The sequence below is a fragment of the Terrapene carolina genome, unplaced genomic scaffold (genome assembly GCF_002925995.2).
Source record: "Terrapene carolina triunguis isolate 2854851 unplaced genomic scaffold, T_m_triunguis-2.0 Scaffold310, whole genome shotgun sequence".
In the NCBI taxonomy this organism is placed as follows: Eukaryota; Metazoa; Chordata; order Testudines; family Emydidae; genus Terrapene; species Terrapene triunguis.
The window spans coordinates 5,605,156-5,626,922 of NW_020664661.1; the positions used below are offsets into that span (position 1 = coordinate 5,605,156).

Below are 21,767 nucleotides of genomic sequence, written 5' to 3' on the forward strand. Positions count from 1 at the left end.
CGGCGCGCGAATCAGCTGTTTCGCGCACCGTGGCAGCAGCAGCGGAGGTGAGCTAGGGCGGCCGGGGCACATTTTTAGAGGCGGCATTCTGGCGCCGGCCATGCCGCCCCTAAAAATGTGCCACCCCAAGCACCAGCTTGTTTTGCTGGTGCCTAGAGCTGGCCCTGGGTAAGAGGACTCTTTAATCTAGCAGGCAAAGGCATAGCCAGAAGTTACAGGCTCAACACAAGAGCAGGAATTCTCTGGCCTGTGTTATACAGGAGGTCAGACTATGATCTCTAGGGTCCCCCTTCTGGCCTTACCAATCAAGGAATCTATGAAACAGTTAGCGCTCCTGGTATCTATAAATCATAAAACTTCTTTTGCTTAACTTTCCTGCCCTTTTTCCCTTACCAAGGAGTTGCGCCCCTTCTCCCCCGCCCATCATTAATAAGAATATGGGGGCACTGGATTAAGAATAAGGGAAATGCTATCTCAAAAAAAACCCCTCTCTCGTGTTGAGTGATTTTCAAAGCGGACTAAGGGAGTCAGGCACCCAAATCTGGGCACCTAATTCCCTTAAGCATCTTTGAAAATCCCAAACGTATTCCTTGTAAGGATCCACAGGGCCTGGGCCCAGGCCTGCAGGCCACTGCTGCATCTACAACCCCCCCCCCCCCGCATCCCAATGGCTCAACTAATTGGAGAATTGGTAGACCTAAGGCCTTAAGCACCACTAAAGGTACCACCCACAGGGACCTGATTGGGCCGGATACACTATTTAAGCCAGAAGAGACATAAGGAGTTGTCTGCACAACAGTGTGGATCCCAGCTTGCTGCTGCTACAGACCCTGCCATATGCTATTCTATGCTACCTGACCTGACCTGCTCCTGGTTTCTGTCTTATTCCTGTTCCCTGCATCTGGTCTCCAACTCTGGCTCCAATCCTTGGCTTGACTCTCTGACTCCGACTCTAGCTTTGACCCTTGGTTTGACTCCTGCTCCATCCAGTCAGGTTCACCATCCAATTCCCAGTTGTGACATTCCTCAAATAGTCTCACTGAAACTAATGGGACTATGTGACTAGTAGGGTACTATGCACAGTGAGTAGAGGTATCAGAATCTGGCCCTTAAGCAGAATAGGTATTTACTAACTGTGAGCATCAGTCAAAGGGGAAACATTGGACTATGATCTGTAACATCAACTTAATCACGTGCTGTAACACCCAGATGTCTCTCCTGCTGTCATGACCAAGCCATAAGAGGGGGTGCATTAGTCAGCTATTCGTTCATGCCTTGAGTACACTGGGTAGCATAAGATGGAAGGCTAAGTGCCTGCAGCTGCTGGAGAAAGGTCTCAATAGGGAGCTCATTGCTATATAGAGTCCGGCTCCTTCTCTTCAAGGGCCATATTTGCATTTCAAAAAAAGTTTTAAAACATTCAGTGTCCATCCACTATGAAAAATCCTTCCTAGGAGAAGGAAAAGTAGCAGGGAGAAGAAAAAGAGAAATGCCACTGTGGGACCAGGTGTGGCTGAGGGGGATGGATGCTCTCTCGCGCTCCCACCCACCAATTTAACAATAGTAGAATTCTATGTAACGCGATGTGCGAAGGCATTTTCCTCTTGTTTTGGTGGTGAAGGCCAAACACGCATTGCTGTGAGTTGGGGCATGGCTGTGACATCATAAAGAAGGCCCAATGAGATCATGGCTTGGGACAATCCAGGTGGTCAGCTGGACTCTGGGAAATAATAGTCCTTAGTTTGGATCAAGTCATGTTGGCTGACATTAATGATGTCTGGTTCCTCTAATGGGCAACAGCACAGCTTTTAAAACAGCATTTTAAAAAATTAAGATACCAAATGATTAATAGAATCAGAGATGGAATGATATACCGGCTTGTCTAGTCCAGCCCCTGGTGGATAGGACAGGCTTATTCTCAGTGAGGGCTGTCCATCAGCTGGTGACTGTCTCATTCCCCCTGTACTAAGAGTTCCATGGGATCTTTAATGCTGATGAATGGTCATGACCATATTTCATGAGTGATGTGAGAGATGCAGATGTTGGTGGGTTGGCTGGAGATTTCACTAACCCACATGCTTCAGACGAGTTATGTTTAATTGTGGGTTATCCCATCAAAAGGTATTGTACACTGCATGCCCAGTCTTTGCTCAGCAGACATTCCCTGTACCTTGGTTTGTCTCCAATGTCTCTTTTGCTCCCCTTTGATCCCCAAAGCACGATTTAGTGTCATGCCTGAAACTTTTCCAGCTCAAAGCTCCAAATGGTTCAAATTTTGAAATGAAAAAAAAAAAAAAAGACAAATTGGGGGGGAAGGTCTGCAGTATCTTCCCCATTTATTGACCAACCATAAAACCACTTCCAAATTTCCAAACTTCAATATCCCAATGAAATTTCTAGTTTTTAAATTTAAAAGAAGGGAAACATCTTGAACAAAATACAATTTCATGTATGTCCCCCATTCCCAGCTTTTCTGATCAGAAATTCTACAGAAACACGTACGCTTTGGAGTAGTTCAGAACGAAATCGACTCCCTTCTCACTGTCAAACTGGATGTCGCGAGGCAAGTCACTGTGACAATTCGCATCGATGCTTAAAGGAAAGCCGGGATGCCATTCCTTCCATCTGAGAAAGGGAAGAGGGAAAAAAGGAAAGGGAGTGGTGTCAACCATGTAAACAGCACAGCATAGTATCTTTAATGTCATTGTTATTAATTATTTGTATTGCCGTAAGGATAAAAGAGCTACTATGCTAGGTCGGATGATGGTCCATCTTGCCCAATATCCTGTCTTCAACACTGGCCAGCACCAGCACTTTAGGGGAATTGCACAGAACAGGGCAATCATGGAGTGATCCATCTCTGTCTTCTCCTCCCAGCTTCTGGTATTCAGGGGTTTATGGTCACCCAGAGCATGGGGTTGACTAATAGCCATTGATAGACTTATTCTCCATGAACTAATCCAGTTCTTTTTTGAACCCACTTACACTTTTGGCCACCACAACTTCATATCACCTCCATGTTGCTGCACATAACAAAATTCATGTAGTGGGCGTGGGGCTGAGGGGTTCGGAGTGTGGGAGGGTGGGGCCAGCGATGAGGGGCTCAAGGCTGGGGCAGAGGGTTGGGGTGTGTGTGTGGGGGGTGAGGGCTCCGGCTGGGGGTGTGGGCTCTGGGGTGGGGCCGGAGATGAGGAGTTTGGGGTGAAGGCTGCCCCGGGGCTACGTCAGGGAGAGAGGACTCCCCATCTCTCTCTCCCCACAGCAGCACTGGGGCTGGGGGAGGGGGAAGTGCCTCTCCCCGCTGCGGCAGCTCCGGGGCTAGGGCCATTGGATAATCGCCTCTCCCCTGGCCGCGACAGGTCTAGGGCTGGAGGAGAGCATCTCTCCCTGCCTCTCCCTGATGCGGCAGCTCCGGGGTTGGGGCCACAGGATAGGCACCTCTTCCCTGGCTGTGGCAGGTCCGGGCCGGGGCTGGGTTGGGGCCGGGGTGCCTCTCCTCCAGCCACAGTAGGTCTGGGGCTGGGCTGGATCTGCGGGATAGGTGCTTTTCCCAAGGCCGCGGCAGGGCTGGGCTGGGGCTGCGGGAGGGGCGCCTCTCCCCCAACTGCAATAGGTCCGGGACTGGGCTGGGGTTGGCGGGAAGAGGTACCTCTCCCTGCTGTGGCAGTTCCAGGGCTGGGGGAGTGGCATCGCTCCCCGCCGCAGCCCTGAGCAACTGTGCGGTACTTAATAGGCTGCTGCGCAGCTGCGCAGCTTAGAGGGAATTTAGGGTCAGACCTAATTTATACCCCATCATTGTATATGTATAGTTGGAATGATTTTTTCCACTGTACATTACTTTGCACTTATCACCATTGAATTTCATCTGCCCTTTTGTTACCCAGTCACCCAGTTTGGTGAGATCCCCTCTGATTCCCTCCGAGTCTGCTTTGGACTTAACTATTTCGAATAATTTTGTGTCATCTGCCAACTTTACCACTTCATTGCTCATCCCCTTTTCCCTTAATGAATATGTTGAATAACACAGGTCCTTATACAGATCTGTGGGGGACCCTGCTACTTACCTCTCTCCATTCTGAAAACTGACCATTTATTCCTACCATTTCTTGCCTGTCTTTTAACCAGTTAATAATCCCTGAGAGGACCTCCCATCTTGTCCTATGACTACTTACTTTCCTTAAGAGTCTTTGGTGAGGGACCTTGTCAAAGGCTTTCTGAAAATCTAAGTACACTATATCCACTGGATCACCCTTGTCCACATGCTTGTTCACTCCCTCGAAGAATTCTAATAGATTTGTGAGGGATGATTTCCCTTTGCAAAAGGCATGTTGACTCTTCCCCAACATATTCTGTTCATCTATGTGTCTGATCATTCTATTCTTTACTATAGTTTCAACCAGTTTGCCTGGTACTGAAGTCAGGCTTACTGGCCTGTAATTGCCAGGATCATCTCTGGAGCCTTTTTAAAAAATTGGCATCACATTAGCTATCCTCCAGTCATCTGGTACAGAAGCTGATTTGAATGATAGGTTACATACCAGTTAGTAGTTCTGCAATTTCATATTTGAGTTCCTTCAGAACTCTTGGGGGAATACCATCTGGTCCTGGTGACTGATTACTGTTTAGTTTATTAATGTGTTCCAAAACCTCTTCTATTGACATATCAATTTGGGACAGTTCCTCAGATCTGTCACTCCAAAAGAATAGCTCTGATGTGGTTATTTCCCCCACATCCTCTGCAGTGAAGACCGATGCAAAGAATTCATTTAGCTCCTCTGCAATGGCCTTGTCTTCCTGAGTGCTCCTTTAACGATTTTGTTGTCTAGTGGCCCTGCTGACTGTTTGGGAGGCTTCTGGCTTCAATTTTACTCTGAGGTTTTACATCTTTAGCAAGTTGCTTCTCAAATTCTTTCTTGGCCTGCCTTATTATAATTGTACATTTTACTTGACAGAGTTTGTGCTCCTTCCTATTTTCCCCATTAGGATTTGAGTTCCAAATTTTAAAGGATGCCTTTTTGCCTCCATTACTCTTCTGCTTAGCCATGGTGGCATTCTTTCAGTCCTCCTATGGTCTTTTTTTTTATTTGGGGTATATATGTAGTCTGAGACTCTATTATGGTGTTTTTAAGTAGTCTCCAGGCTGCTTGTAGGTATTTTACCCTTGTCACTGATCTTTTTAATCTCTAGCTAATCAGCATCCTCATTTTTGTGTAGCTCCCCTTTGTGAAGTTAACTGTTACTGTGGTGAGTGTTTTTGGTATTTCTTCCCCCTTCCTGCCCCCCCGAGGAAGTTAAATTTAATTACATTATGGTCGCTATTACCAACAGGTTCAGCTATATTCACATCTTGGAAGAGATCCAGTATGCCATTTAAGACTAAATCAAGAATTGCTTCTCCCCTTGTGGGTTCCAGGACTAGCAGCTCCAAGAAGCAGTCATTAATGGTGATGTGATTCTCCACAGCTTTGCACCTTGTGTAGTCATTGACCTCTGTGTGCAGTGGGTGTCAAAGGCTATGAAATGAGTAGTGTGTTTACACCACTTTGCACAGGTGTAAATGGCCATGCCTGGCAATGGGGAATCAGACCTACAGTGTGTGTGTGTAAATAAAGCATGTTTGGTTCCTTCAGAATGAAAGGCATTGTTATAAATATGTCATTATCAGTATCCCTGGTGAGTCTGCTAGAAATATCATTCACGGCACTGAGGCATATGGTTCACAGCAGTGAGCAATGCAACTAGAGAGAACATTGTCGGCTGTTTTGGGCAGGACCTATCTTTTTGTTCTGTGTTTGTACAGCGCCTAGCAAAATGGGATCCTGGTCCTTGACTAGAGCTCCTAGGCGCTATGGTCTAAATGCATGGATGAGACGATGGCGTAGGGAGGAGGGATTTAGGTTGATTAGGAACTGTGGAAACTTTTGGGGCGGGAGTAGCTTATGCAGGAGGGATGGGCTCCACCTTAACCAAAATGGAACCAGACTGCTGGCATGTAGAACAAAAAGGTTGTGGAAAATTTTTAAAGAAGGGTTGGGTGAAAGCTAACAGGTGTGGAAGACCCCCTCCCCTTTCCAGTGGTTAAAGACAGAACTGATTAGACCCAGCTGAGATCCTTGTTTCTGTTCAGTGATTATTAGAACTGAAGTCACTGATGAGCATGTTTCGGAGCTAAGAATCAGGCCCATAATGTATATATAGGGCCACAACCCAGAAGGCACTGAAATGCCCTTTGACTTCACTAGGAGCTGCAGTTGCTTAGCACCTCTTATGATTTGGTTCATAAGATATGGGTATGCAAGTATAAAATATAGGACTCACTCACTCCACCCTCTCATACAGCCAGCACTGTGATGGAACAGGCCAGCACACAGCAATACAACACCATTTTATTAATAATAGAAACACACATTACAGATAAGGAAACACATGGAAAGGTGACATGCCTCAGAACTAGGATAAGTTCTCAGAAGTCCCTGCTGTCTCGTCCCATGCTCAGCCCATTAGACCACATTCTGCCTCTAGGCTGGAAATAAATAGTACTGTATCCAGCTAAAACTGCAGAAATCATTTAGTGGGATGTACATTTGGCTGGCATGCCTTACTCTTATGCAGAAAAAGGGTCATAAAGTTTCTAACAGCTTAAAGTGCTCAGGCTAAGTTTGTTCTCTTCCAAAAGGCAACACTACACAGACGCAGAACCCCCTTAACAGCTTAGAAGAAAACTAATGCTACCTAAAGGAGGCACAATGCTGTGGTACTTTCTACTATACTAATGTTCTTACACTGTGCCCATTGTGTTGGAATCTGAGTGGGAAATTTTTATTTCAAACCAAAGGAAGGTGGTTTGCGAAGCAGGAAGAACATTAGAAAGCCTGTCAGATTGCCAGTCAGATGCAGATTGCATTGTTTGTTTTCTGTCCTGATAGAGCTGCCATTTCTACCTCTGAACCTTAAACAGCCATTACCCTTGAATTCCAAATGGCTTTATTTGCATTCCCTTTTGTGCATGTAAAGCTGGTCTTGTCCAGAACTTTTCCTCGGGAATTGTCCCGGTAGCTGCTCTTTCTATTCTGTTTCCCATCATTTTGAAGGAAGCCTCTGTCTCATTACAGACCAGTCAGATTAACTTCTGTATCCAGAAAGATAATGGAGCAATGGGGAGGGATAGCTCAGTGGTTTGAGCATTGGCCTGTTAAACCTAGGGTTGTGAGTTCAATCCTTGAGGGGGCCACTTAGGGATCTAGGGGCAAAAATCAGTACTTGGTCCTGCTAGTGAAGGCAGGGGGCTGGACTTGATGACCTTTCAAGAACCGTTCCAGCTCTAGGAGATAGGATATCTCCATTAATTTAAAAAACAAAAAATTAAATAATTAAGCAAACATTTAGAAAATAATAAGGTGATAAGTAACAGTCAGCATGGATTTGTCAAGAACAAATCACGTCAAACCAACCTGATAGCTTTCTTTGACAGTGTAACAACCTCTGTGGATAAGGGGGAAGCAGTAGATGTGGTATATCTTGACTTTAATAAAGCTTTTGATATTGTCTTGCATGACCTTCTCATAAACAAAGTAGGGAAATACAATCTAGATGGAGCTACTATAAGGTGGGTGCATAACTGGTTGGAAAACCCGTAATTATCAGTGGTTCACAGTCATGCTGGAAGGGTATAATGAGTGGGGTCCCGCAGGGATCAGTTCTGGGTCCGGTTCTGTTCAATATCTTCATCAATGATTTAGATAATGGCATAGAGAGTACACTTCTAAAGTTTGCGGAGGATACCAAGTTGGGAGGGGTTGCAAGTGCTTTGGAGGATAGGATTAAAATTCAAACTGATCTGGACAAACTGGAGAAATGGTCTGAAGTAAATAGGATGAAATTCAATAAGGACAAATGCAAAGTACTCCACTTAGGAAGGAAAAATCAGTTGCACACATACAAAATGGGAAATGACTGCCTAGGAAGGAGTATAGACACTCCCCAACTTACGCAAGTGTTCCGTTCCGGAATGCCTTGTGTAACTCGAATTTTGCGTAAGTTGGGAACGTATCTCCGACAATTACACAACCCCCCCCACCCCAAAAAAAAAAAAAAAACAAAAAAAAGTTTCTAGCTTACGGAACTTTTTTCGTAAGTGCGGATTTGCGTAAGTCGGGTTTGTGTAACTGGGGAGCGTCTGTACTGCAGAAAGGGATCTGGAGGTCGTAGTGGACCACAAGCTAAATATGAGTCAACAGTGTAACACTGTTGCAAAACAAGCGAACATCATTCTGGGATATATTAGCAGGAGTGTTGTAAGCAAGACATGAGAAGTAATTCTTCCGCTCTACTCCACACTGATTAGGCCTCAACTGGAGTACTGTGTCCAGTTCTGGGTGCCACATTTCAGGAAAGATGTGGACAAATTGGTGAAAATCCAGAGAAGAGCAACAAAAATGACTAAAGGACTAGAAAGCATGATCTATGAGGGAAAATTGAAAAAACTGGATTTGTTTAGTCTAAAAAAGAAGACAGAGTGGACATGATAACAGTTTCAAGTACATAAAAGGTTGTTACAAGTAGGAGGGAGAAAAATTGTTCTTCTTAACCTCTGAGGATAGAACAAGAAGCAATGGGCTTAAATTGCAACAAGGGAGGTTTAGTTTGGACATTAGGAAAAACTGCCTAACTGTCAGTGATTAAGCACTGGAATGAATTGCGTCAATGAATTCAGCCTCGGTGAAATGTGTCATCTAGACAATATGGGTGAGTGAAGGGTTTTGTCTGCTCACAGAACTGGTATGGTATTTGCAGCATCCGGGCAAGCCTGACTGCACCGTCCTTCCAGCCTGCTTTAACCCTGACCTGAAGAGACCTGCTCCGGGAGCCAGAGGGACGTTCTGTCTCCATCCAGTGCTCGGCCACTCTGTGGAAGCTGCCAGCTTGTAACCCTTCTCCCCAGAGGAGTCGGGAGCAACAAGGGCCAGGTTCAATAGCTAGAGGTTCCTCACAACAATGCAAAACAGAACTGGCTTGAGCCCCCACCCTGTAATCCATGAAAACAACACACCATTCCTAGGCGCTGCTAAGAAGCAACACTTCCCCACTCACAAGCACGGCGCCTGTGTATAGCAAAAGAAAACTTCTATTAAAAGAGGAATTGGAACCAGCGTTAATCTGGGAAAACACCACAACCACCATTCAAAAGCACATTACCATAAGCAAACATCCACCCTACAGTATGTTGGGCAGCATCCTTTGCCTCAGTTTCCCACTTTGCATTGTGAAAGTCCAACGAATGAATGTCCCTTTAACATGCCACTCCCCTTTCCATCTGCTGCTCCCCACTCTCAGCTGATTGGCTTTGGTCAGTGACAATCCAGAGTTCAGAGGTGCATTCACATGGATTCACCTCCCACCCCTGGAAGGAGGGGGGCATTGAGCAATGCCTCCACTGCTGCTGCTATCTGTGCCGCTGCTCACCACTGCTGCTATTATCTCTGCTACAGCTGGCAACTTGCTGCAACTGTCCTCTCTGTCACTCATACCACTGCTGCTGTTTACTGCTCACCACCACTTCTGCAATGCCATGTTCTGAGGTTTCCCCCTTTAGCTCAGCCCTTAGTGATTTCACTGCCTAGAGGGGAACCTTGCTGTGGCTGCCTCTTCATTGTCTTTCACTGCAACACTGTCCCAATACCAGTTCTACAGCTTAGCCCCAAAACATGCTCATCAGTGATTTCAGTTCTAATAATCACTGAACAGAAACAAAGATCTCAGCTGAGTCCAGTCAGCTCTGTCTTTAATCGCTGGAAAGGGAAGTGGAGTCAAATGTCTAGGACTCTTTTAGGCAAAGTCCACACCAAGGGAAAAGTTTTCAACTAGCAATAATCATACCTCAGATTAACATAATTAGCTATGGTACTACACAAAGCACCTACCATCCTCCCCACTGTGGCTCTCATTGGGATTTGCCATCCCCACCTCCTGTTTAGGTTTGGGTTTGGGTGACCCCTTCAATCAGGACAGGCTAAGTAGAGTTCTGCTGCCATTTACTCATACAATAAGGTAACAACATTTCATTACCCCAGACCAGCCACAACTGATCACTTGGGCAAAGAAACTCTGTGTGCTGAACACCTATGCAGAGTAGGCATGTCCATGCAAATGCAGTCTGTTCCTGAAGTCTTTCCCCCCAGTTCACCACTAGCTCATTCAGACCCTGTTTACAAACAGGTGCCAGTCACCATGGTGATTTTGTGCCACGGACACTCACCTGCTAGGAATAGAACTAGGCCTCCCTGGGCAGCTGACATCACAAAGCAGGACTGTTAAAGGAAACTCACCGATACATTTTTTGCCGTTCTTCAAGTTCTTTGCGTCTGTGCTGCTTGAGGATCTGAGTCTTGTCATCCCGGTGCAGCTTTGCTGTGAACAAATGAAGAAACAGTGCTATGAGGTTTCTTTACCCTTCACTGTCTAATCCTCCAGTTGGGTAATGGGACATAAGTGTCATTATCTGGGTTCTCCTACTATGTGCTGTAGCAAATCAGCTGCAGTTCTCTCTTGTACTCAGTTATAGCAGACAGTTTGCCCCCTGCCCAGTGAAATACAATGGGTCTGAACAGCAAAAGGGTTATTTTCATCCTCAGAATTACTGCCCTGCAGCCATGGAGAGTGTCTCTAAGAATAACTTCTACACATCAGACTACACTGGAATATTCATCTGCTGTGCTAGGGAGCCAGGCCCCTCTGTACAGGAAGGAGGTTGGTTAAGGCTGAAGAGTGACAAGCAACTGAGGAAGAACCAGTGAGGAGAGTATGAGGCAGAGATTGCAATCCAGGCCCCAGTGAGAGTTGAACCTATGACCCCTGGATTCTGAGACCACCACTTTAACCCCTGAGCTATGGAGCCAGGGCACAAGTCCTCGCACTACAGGGTGGAGGTTGGTTAAGGTTGAGGAGCGACATATGATCAAGGAAGATACAGCCTTGTTAAATCTTCTCTGCTGAAGAATGCTGACGCTAGAAAATGTCTTGACATCCCTCTCCTAGGTTCATACTCTCTGTTCTTACACTGAAAGAACAAGTGTTTCTTCCATGCCAAGTTCCATGCCGGTAGCTTCAGGATCAGAAGAAAGAGAGAGGCTTTCCAAAACTGATGGCTTGATGCTCTGAACCCGTGGCCCTGATGTTACTGAATGAGACAGAGACTTTCTTAGAAAGGATGGGGAATAGAAGAGAAAGAGCAGCTAACAGGACAACCCACAAGAAAAAGTGATGGACAAGACCCGACCCGCTTTACATACACAAAAGAGAATGCAAATAAAGCCATTAGGGATTTTCAGGAAATGTTTGTTTAAGGTTCAGAGGTAGAAATGGCAGATGGAACAGGGCTGATAGTAGACAATGCAGTCTGGTTAAGCTACTGGCAGGATCTTGCTAATGTTCTTTACTTCTTTACAAACTGAAATCCACACACCACCTTCCTCTCTTGAAAGCAAGGGTTGAAATAAAGCCACGGCAAGTTATGGAGAATCCCTCTCCTACCCCTCCGAATAACCCACAGGTGGAGAGATCAATGAGGGAGCCAGAAGCTGAGAAAAAAAGTTGGCACCCGACTATTAAGGGCCTTAACCACTGAAAAGCAAACTCCTTAGGGCTGCATGTCTAATTATGCAGCCAATGACCTGAATGCAGCAAAACTGGTTAAACCCTTGGTTCCCACCCCATATCTACTGGCACTAGATCAGTATTTTTAATGGTGCACACTATAGCATATTGCAGCAGTCAAACTTAATTGCCACAAAGGCACAGTTGTGAGCAACTGGATTATGTAGCCAATGAAGTGCCTGTCTTTGGCCACGGTACTGTATTGGCAGTGGGTAACCAGAGCCAGTTAAAATGCAGGGGTAGCACACAAGGGCTAGGGCACTTTTCTCAGCACAGCACCAACAGCTATCTCCGACACATTTCACACCATCAGCCTGTTTCTGGCTCTTGCAGGTGTCCCTGCCAGCAGGTATATGGGATCTTGGGGAGCAATTACCACACAGGTGGGGTGCCAATTAATTTCTTTATTAAAGGAAAAAGGAAGTGGTGGGAATTTAACAATGAAATACGATGGGATGGGGTGTATAGGGTGTTTACAATAGACAATGATGGGGGGGGTTCTTCTAGTAAATGGGATAGGGGGTTTCAATAGTGGGGTACAATACAGTGGGATACAATACAGTTGGTAACCAATTAACACTGAAGTATAAATGTAACAGGTAGCTAACAATTTCTATGTAAAGAGTGTGTCACAGCAGCATATAACCAACTAACAGTTATGGGTAAAATGTGTTAAATAACCAACAACTCTAGGTAAACAATGTGTCACAGTGGTGTAAATGTAAAATGTGAGGTGTGTTAGAGAGAAAAGGGGTAACCAATGGGGTTTTATGCTAGAAAGAGAGAGAGCAGACAGGCTGCAAGTTTGAACAGCAGAGAGAAAGAGAGAGAGAGAGAGAAAGAAAGTGGTAGAGAAGTGAGGTTGGGGGATGGGGGAAGAGGAGCATGTGGTGGAGGGAGATTTAAACTCAGGGAGACACAGAACAGTCAGGCTGCAAGTTTAAACAGCAGAGAGACAATTATACAAAACACAGCAAAATCTTATCTATGATTTAACTTAACCAAAACTACACAAATTAGCAAGTAACAAAACACAATGCAACAATTCTTTAAGCCTAACTTACAGGGTACAATGCAAGCAATTTTCTAAACCTAACTTAACTACAGCTATGCAAAATGAAATTACAACTTATCTAGACTAAAAGACAAAATCTAACCTAATGGGTGCACCTTATACTAGGGGTAGTTCCAGAGGGCAGAGTGGTGTGTGCCCAGGATACAGCTCCAAGGGGGGAGGGGGATTTTACTAGTGGTGGCTGCAAGCGGGGGGGTGGCTGCAAGCTGGCAGCCCAGGATACAGTTCAGGAAGGCACAGGCTTATTTCTAGCAGCAAAGGTGCTGCAAAGCAAGAAACAGATTACAGATACAGACCAAGGAGTTTAAGAGAGGTTTTAAGACACAGACCAAGGTTTAGCTTGAGTCTGTGTGCTGGGGAAACAGAGCCAGCAGCTAAAGTAATAAAAGTATAGAAAGTTTCACAGAGGGATTCTTACCAGTCCCCAAGGCAGCAGCAAAGGCAGAAGCAGCAACAACATCAGAAGAAGCAAGGAGGGCTCGGTACGGTCTTGATAATCAGGAGGTCTCTCAGGCAGCAATTCGTTCTTCGTGGGGGGGGGGGTTTAAAAACGGGGGTACGCTCAAAAATAAAACGAGAGCGGAGAAAGGACCCTCCAGAACCCCCGGCTGATCAGACCAGGTAGCAATGCAGGAACCTTTCTGATGTTTGTTTCAAAAATGCCTGTTCTTAAAGGCAATCTCAGGCAGTTTCCCCACCAGTAATCCTGATAGGCTCCTTCTGTCACAGGGGAGGAGATACAGGGAAAAACTGCAGGTGAGCATAGAGATGTGCCTGGGCAGAGTCCTGGACCATAGGCGTGAGTTCCCACCTCAGGACTCAAAAGCACATGAGGCCTATGACTCATGCCCAGGATCTCAAAAACACATTAGGTCTTGCAGCTCTGGACATTGCCTACCCTACACCAAGCCCAGGTTTAACAAGGTGATAACAGGACCAACCCTTTGAACAGGGCAGGGGTCCCACTTAGCACGCAGCACAAGTGGCCCTCCCTTTGAGAAGGGCAATGGCTCTTGGTAAACAACTTAAGGGGACCTCCCTTTGAGAAGGGCAGTGGCCCTGGTAAACAACTTAACAGCCAGGGAGGGGCGGCCACAGGAGGAGAACAAAAACAAGATGGAGTAAGGGGACAGCTGTAAGAAACAAAATGGAATAGGGGGAAAGCTGTAACAGACAGCAGGATGAAACAGCTTAGTTGAATTCTACTTCCCAGCCAGCCCTAATGCTCTCTGAACTGGAATTTCATTCCAAGCTGCCCTTTCCTGGGTTTTAGAAAACGGGACAGTTTCCAGGTGGATAATACTTGGAAAACTGCTATATTTTAGAGTCTCAAGGTTAGGCAGCCGGGGGATGCTCGGCCAAGGACTAGAGAGGCTTTCCAGCAATGGATCAGCCGGAAACTGAGCATTGAGGCCAGCCTGCAATTTAGGAACAGTGTATTGACCATCTCCACCACTGGAAAAAAAATCTCCTTAGCACATGTCCTCAAAGTAACCCAACTCGTTTCCCTGTGCAAGACCCAGTGGACAGTTCATAAACCAGCACTGAGGTCACGGTCAGCCAGGAGCATATATCCCACAGGGGGTGTGGTAGGTTTGCAGGTGGGAGAGAAGGAACTGGAGTTGGAGAGAGGGTTTGGGTGTCTCTGGAAGGAGAGGGAAAGATAGGGGGAGTCCTCATTGCTCTAGGGGCAGGGGTGAGCACAAGGAGGGGGAGCAGGGGTACAGGTCCCCCCAGTAATCAGCGGGGGCATAGAACTCCTCTGGCCCCAGGGCTGGATAGATCCTCCAGCTCTGAGGCCACAACAAGGGCATAGAACATGTCCCCGCAAAAGCAGTGAAATTTAAATTCCTGAGCTAGGGGTTACTAGTTCTCTCATGACGCTCACCTCTTCCATCTCGGAGGACAATCTCTTTATCCTCTGTAATCCATCTGTAACATGGGAATTCCAGATGGTCACCTACTGGCGTTTTCACAGTGATGTACCTGAGGTACCAGTCGTCATGAACCCAGTACTTTCGCTTCTCAATTTTTAGCAGCTGGATTTCTCCCAGGTCTTCTGCCACAGTCACATCATAGGAGTCGATCTGTGGAGAAGAAAAATGATCTGTGACCGGCTGAACACACAGAAAGCACCCCAGCTCCAAATGGAACCTCTTGTTTGCAAAGGGGAAAAAATGAAGGGTTATTTTCAGACAGCAAATTGACAAATGGATGGGTAGGAGAATATCTAAGAACAAGCCATGCACAGATATCCTAGAAATATGGAAAGGGTGAAATTTGTGTTGGGGACTTGATAATGCTTTGATTCATTTGTGATTTCTGAACAAATCTACTGCTAGTAAAAATATTTATAACTACTCCAACAGCATCCCAGAAAAGAACGGTCGGGAACCCAAAGTGGGTCACAACCCATTTTAAATGGGGTCACCAAGGCTGCCTTAGACTTGCTGGGATCCGGGGCCAAAGCCTGAGTCCGAGGTCTTCAGCCCTGGATGACAGGGCTCAGGTTACAGCTCTCCCACCCTGGGCTGAAGCCCTCGGACTTCGGCTTGGCCTTCCCCCTATGCCCAGGTGGCGGGATTTGGGCGGGTTCAGGCTTTGGTCCCCCAACCTGGGGTTGTGTAGTAATTGTCAGAAGGGGGTCACGGTGCAATGAAGTTTGAGAACACCTGAGGTAGACTGATGAGATATATATCCCATCCTGGCTTTATAAGTGTTAAAGTGGGCCTGAGAGGCCAATTAACCCACCTGGCTGCACCTGGAGGGTGGGCCAGGCTAAATTAAAGATGAGTCCCAGCTGGGAGAGGAGGAGCTGGGTGGTTACTATAAAGGAAGGAAGTCTAGAGCAGATGGGGGCTGTCAGGAGAAACTCTGTAGTCACTCTCTGGGATGAGAGATTAGAGAACTCAGGAGAAAGCCCAGGGGGAGAGTTGGATCTGAGATCCTTTCCTAGGTAGAGATGTCCGGCAGGAGGCCAGGAGAGACATAGAGCAGCCACATGGGTGGGGGGAGCAGCTCCAGTGAGAGGAACCCTGATAAAAGTGCAGGATCTGGACTTCCAGAAAACGTGTCCAAGAGGCGTCCAGTTGAGGAATGGGGCTTAGGAGATGTGAGGGATGACCAGTCAAGCTTGAGGAGTGCAGAAGCTGGTCTAAATTGGTATTTTTGGTTTGGGATTTTGTTGGGAGATTCCAGGGCAGAGCCCTGCAAGTCCCAGCCCTGAAAGAAAGGTCAGCCTAGAGAGGAAGGCTCTTTCAGGCAAGGAGAAAGCCCAGGGAAAGGCTTGGTTGGTAGGAAGATGCCCAGGGAGGTGGCAGCAAGGAGACTGGCAGAATGATCCCTGACTGCCTGTCCTGGGCTGAACCTAGGGTAGAGGGAAGGCCTGAGTTCCCCTATCAGGGACTGGAAATCAGATCTGGGTTCATTGTCCAGCTCTGCTATAGAGTTAGTGCAGGTCCTTGGGCAAGTCACTTAATGTCTGTGTGCCTCAGTTCTCCAGGTGTTAAATGGGGATAACACTCCTTCCTTTCTCCCACTCCTTGTCTGCCTCATCTGTTTAGAAGGTAAGGTCTTTAGGGTGACGACTGTGTCTCATTCTATGTACGTGCCGTGCCTAGCACGTTGGGGCTCTGATCTCAGAGTCTCTAGGCACTAGTGGAATACCAGTCATTAGAAATGCCTCTGTTTGCTTTTATAGCTCAGCTGAGATAAACAGTGATGCTCTTGTGTTTGGCGAGTCAGAATGGCAGCATCTGACACTCCCTTTGCGCTAGTGTAAATGGCTGCACAAGGTGCAGGACAACAGGCCCCTTGCCATGGCTAAGCTGAACTGGCTAGGACTGTCATGGGACTAGAAGCAAGAGCCCAATCTGTTCCTATGACCCCCCCAGAAGAAGTTATGTTCTTGTTAAGACAGAGCATTACCAGAAAGACAAGCCTGGGTGAGAAATTGTTAGGCAGTTTTGGAATCACACTCTTTTTGTTTAAATTTGTTGCTTGATGTGGCTGTAAAATGAAACTTCCCTGGTTTGTGGTTTGGAACATTTTCGGTATTCTTAGAAACCAACATGAACTCTACCTCTTCCTTCACTGAGTTTAGTACCATCTGAAATGATGCTGCATGTATATGTCCTGTGATTCTGCCCTCCCCCTCCTACCCCCCCTGCTAAAAACCACACCTGCTTGTTCCTTTCAGGTACATTTTTTATTATCACTTCCTGTCAATATGAGGTCATTTCACTCAAGCCCTCCCATTATTTTATAGGTTAAGGCTAAGTCACAAAAACCAAGTCAGAAAAGTGAAGAAAATGCAGACAAACATGTTATGGACACCAGTTGCGATAGCAGTTTTGTAATGAGGACGTTTGTCCACAAGGAACTGGGCTGAGAGCCCCAACTTTCTCTACAATCCACTCCATGCAGCCACCAGATAGTAATGGGGCACGGGGCAGCGCAAGGTTATTGTAGGAAGTTTGCAATACTACTACCCTTACTTCTGTGCTGTTGCTGGCGGTGGCGCTGCCTTCAGAGCTGGGTAGCCGGAGAGTGGCGGCTGCTGGGCAGGAGCCCAGCTCTGAAAGCAGTGCTGCCACCAGCAGCAGTAAGGATGGCATAGTATGGTATTGCCACTATTACTTCTGCGCTGCTGCTTTCAGAGCTGGGTCCTCAGCCAGCAGCTGCCACTCTCCAGCTGTGAGCTCTGAAGGTGGCAGTGCAGAAGTAAGGGTGGCAATACTGCGATGTCCCCTAAAATAACCCCGCCCGCGGCTGCCTTTTGGGTCAGGACCCCCAGTTTGAGAAATGCTGGTCTCCCCTATGAAATCTGTATAGTTTATGGTAAAAGCACACAAAAGACCAGATTTCATGGGGGAGAACCACCTTTCATGGTCTGTGACGCATTTTTCATGGCCATGAATTTGGTAGGGCCCTAGTTATAAGGGACTCCGAAGTTAGAGATGAGAGAGAATGTTTTAAGCCCTCTAGTCCATCCCTCAACCAATACAAAATGGTTCCCTCCAGTGCATGCACAAATGTTTTGCCCAATCAAGTTTTAATTGGTTATCAGACTCCCAACACTTCTCTTTGGAGATTATTTTGCAGGGTGAAAAATCTCATCAACTGGAAATGCCTCCTGATATTCAGCTTAACTTTTCCTTTCCTTAATTGCATTCCACTGTTGCTAGTTATCCTCCTTCTCCCATCCCAGCAGTTCCACTCTCGACATGAAGACCATAAAATAGTTGGTTATCACCTCCACTCCCTATCCTCCTGCTCTACAGCCCCAGCCTAATTTAATCAAGCTATATATCTTGAGTTATTTCACCTTCCCTCCTGCCAATCTCCCTCACAACTAAAAACTCCTTTAAGCCAACCCATTAGAAGGCAGTGATACTGTCTTGGCTTTCAAGCTCTTCCCTGAAGTGGTTCTTAGAAGACCTGTTGGAGGAGGTTTCGGAGATAGGTCTGACTATTCCTTCACTCCGGATGTGCTAGAGGGCAAGTCCTGGCTCTGACAGCAGCCAGAGCCAGATGAGTTTAGAAAGTGCTGCTGCTTCTGAGAACATGGATTATCTTCACCAATGAGAAAACAGAGCTAATTTAAATTAGGCGTTCAGGCTAGGAAAAGATGACAGCGGCATTGAGGCTGTCCAGGCTGGGGCTGGAGGTGTCTGCCCTGCATGTGAGGCACATGGTAGAGGAACTGCAAGCACTGATCATGAGTATTTCAGCACCAGTGACATGCCTGGCCTGGTGTAAGATGAATATATAGACTGTCCCTGCCCCTCAAAGAGGTCACAGTCCAAAAGATACAGGAATAGCCTGTGCATGTTCAGTATGTAGGCCATGAGAGCACCCAACAGGAGATGGTCCACAGGTGGAGTCACCTCCACCTAGCGCTGTCTCCCATAGGGCACAGAAAGACATTGGTTTGGAGAGAATGAGTCAGTATGCTCCACAATATGTCAGCCAGCAGCCATCCTGCTTAGATAAACACAACAGGGAATGCACTGCAAGTTACAAAAAAGAAAAAAAAATGAAATGTGAACTACAGCTAGGCCCGAACCAAACCCAACTCTCCCAATCTGCGGGGAAGTTTGGATCCAGATCTGCAGCCATAGCTTACAGCACCTCTAAATCCAACAGCTGCTAGTGAGGCTCAAATTTTCAAAACTGGACACGGATACTGGATGCCTTGATTTCTGAGATACCAGGGCCCTGGTTTTCAGCTAGCACCAAGCCCTCACCGCTCCAGCCAAGGCAACAGAAGGTGCAGTGCAAGGCAGGTCCAAAAATCAGGCCCAAGGTGTCTCTGCTTAAGCCAATGGTCACATCAGGAGGAGACTCAAACCCACGTGTATTTAACAGGCAGCGGGCGCAATCCTGCTCACACTGAAGTCAATGGGAGTTTAGCCACAGAGCTCAGTGGGGCCAGGATCTGTAAGTTGTGCCTGTTATTTTCCCCCGTGAGCGACAGCATCTCCTCAGCAGAGCAGAAATGGCCCTTGCAGCCATATCACCAAGTGCATTCCTATATCACTGACTCATCTGATAGAATTTCTAACTCCATATTCCCCACCCTACCGCCTCCTGCTGTAATTACTGATGTGCAGATTGAAACGCGTTTTAAGACTCCTCCAAGCTCTACAAGAATCCCCCCAAAACAGCCAATATTTGTGCCCAGCTGTGGCAGTAGCAGACTGCAGGACACCCCTCCACTGTATTCCTAGCCAGGCCATGTCCCACCCTCCCAGAGCAGCTGCCTTCCAGTGCCCTCCTGATCTTTGCTTATCTCCCACCCAACCTTCTGACTTTTCAGTTCAAAAACAGTTACATCCCTGCATTTTCCAACGCCAACACAAGGCCTCTCTTCTTTATTGGTCAACCTGTGCCAAGGATTCTGGGTCTTGGAACTGAAGGTACCAGGATGCAAAATGTTTCTCCTCTGCACTTTTCAATTTTTCTGTCAGAAATGACAATGCTTGATTCGTTTCTACTTCATACTCCTCTTTCTGCGGCTCCCAGTTTTCTCCATAGGCAATCATGAAAGCACATCTGCTAGAAGAAGCTCCTGACTGGGCCTGTATTTCACATCTAGTGGGTACTTTTGCAATATCATGACAATTTTCTGCAGTCCAGATGATGCTACACACAGTGGTTTCTATAATATGGCTTCCAGTGCTTGGCAGCCTGTTTCCAGCTTGACCCATTCATGTCTATAAACAGCTCCATGGAATTGCTCAAACACATATTTTTCTTCCTCCATCTCAGCATGGTTCTGTGGTGTTTGGAAGAATGTGGCCGAGGGCAACTAACGTTCAACAGGACAATCTCCAACCCATGTGAACTTACCAGTTTGCACCAGTACCAGTTTGGTTACTACTACACATATGTCATGAAAGGGAATTCAAATACACTAATGCTTTCCCGATATTACCATGTAACATAATAAACATAACTAATAAAAACATAAGCAGTTCTACCTAGAAGAACCCGACTCAGCCAACTGGTATGTCCTACATGAATGGACCTGTCACGTTCTTGGCACACTCAGTGGTGTGTACTAATTAGCATGTTCTGCAGGCATGTTCTCCTTAAATGGACTTGGCAAGGGGTATCTGGAGGTACATGGCACATTCATCAGCCCCAGACCTACCTGGCGTGTTCAAGCAACACAGCAACTAATAGAAGGGTTTCAGTTTATAAATCCAAGTAGGGTTTTGCTAATAAGAATTCCACCTTTCCTTTCCCACATCAGTGCCCTGCTTGGAAATAAAGAAATCCCTCTCCACCCCCCAGCACCATTCAGTACATAAGAATGGCCATACTGGGTTAGACCAAAGGTCCATCTAGCCCAGTATCCTGTCTTCTGACAGTGGCCAATGCCAGGTGCCCCAGAGGGAATGAACAGAACAGGTAATCATCAAGTGATCCATCCCATCGCCCATTCCCAGCTTCTGGCAAAAGTAAGGGTGAGAGTACAAGTGAGGGGGTTTTATTATGATGATTATTACTGCTGATATTTAACATTACTGCTGGTGTTACACAGCCACCAAGAGGTCCCGGTTGCGATCAGGGCCCCATTGTACTGGGCACTCTACAAAGACAATAGGGTATGTCCACATTTCAAGCTGGAGGTATAAATTTCACCTCGAGGAGACTTACCTGTGTCAGCACTGATCAAACTAGTGCGCTAAAAATAGTGTAGCCGTGGCATTGCGAGTGGGGCTGGCCACCCTGAGGACATGCCTACCATCTCAGATGGGTACATACGCAGGGCAGCTAGCCCCTCGTGCCACCATGGCTGCACTCTAATTTTAGCCCACTAACTCAATCAGAGTCAACATGGGCACGTCTCCTTAAGCTGGAGCTACTCTTCCAGCTCAAAGGGCAGACATACCCATGCAGGCAACTTGCAGTCCAAATGGACAAGACAGACAAAGCATGGTCAGCAAAGAGCATTATTATCCCCATTTTAAGGATTGTGGGGAACTGAGGCACACAGAGAATACGTGGCATTTCCAGACGCTAACAGGAAGACTGTGACAAAGCCAGGAATTGATCTACTTTAATTATCAACATGAAACAGAATAAATGGATCATAGATTTAAAATATTATAGAACAATATCAATTAGACCTAACAAACAGTTACAATCAAAATAACACAACCACGAGTGATTCATTGGCACAAACTCATTCAGCTGATGGAAAACCTAGAGCTCTAAAATACATTTATATTTCACAAGTCCAAGTAATAGAAAAAGGCTGCCCAGTTAGCCTAAACAGACCTCAATTTTTTTCATCTTTTCATGTACGTTTTGAAAATGTATCTCAGGGTGAATTGATTTAAATTGGGATTTAAATCACCAACTGGAAAACCTTGGTTTAAATCAGCAATTATCACCAACTTTACCATTTGTACTTAAGTTATTTTCTAAAGAAAGGTGCATTCTCATTGGTTGATAGAATCATTAATATGTTGATTTACAACTAAATAGATCCTTTACCCTAGATTTGGTACATCTTTTTACAACCTAA

The 21,767-nt window shown here is 46.3% G+C and overlaps 1 protein-coding gene across 1 annotated transcript in view; it reads right to left on the reverse strand.

Annotated features, from left to right (window-relative positions):
- Positions 1 to 21,767, reverse strand: part of ALOX5 (arachidonate 5-lipoxygenase) — a 55,130-nt gene that overhangs the window by 26,001 nt on the left and 7,362 nt on the right. Inside the window, exons 2-4 of the mRNA XM_026657812.2 lie at positions 14,616 to 14,814; positions 10,326 to 10,407; positions 2,503 to 2,625 (exon numbers count right to left, since the gene is read on the reverse strand). Of these exons, the coding sequence (XP_026513597.1) occupies positions 2,503 to 2,625; positions 10,326 to 10,407; positions 14,616 to 14,814 (404 nt within the window). The remainder of the gene's footprint in view (positions 1 to 2,502; positions 2,626 to 10,325; positions 10,408 to 14,615; positions 14,815 to 21,767) is intronic.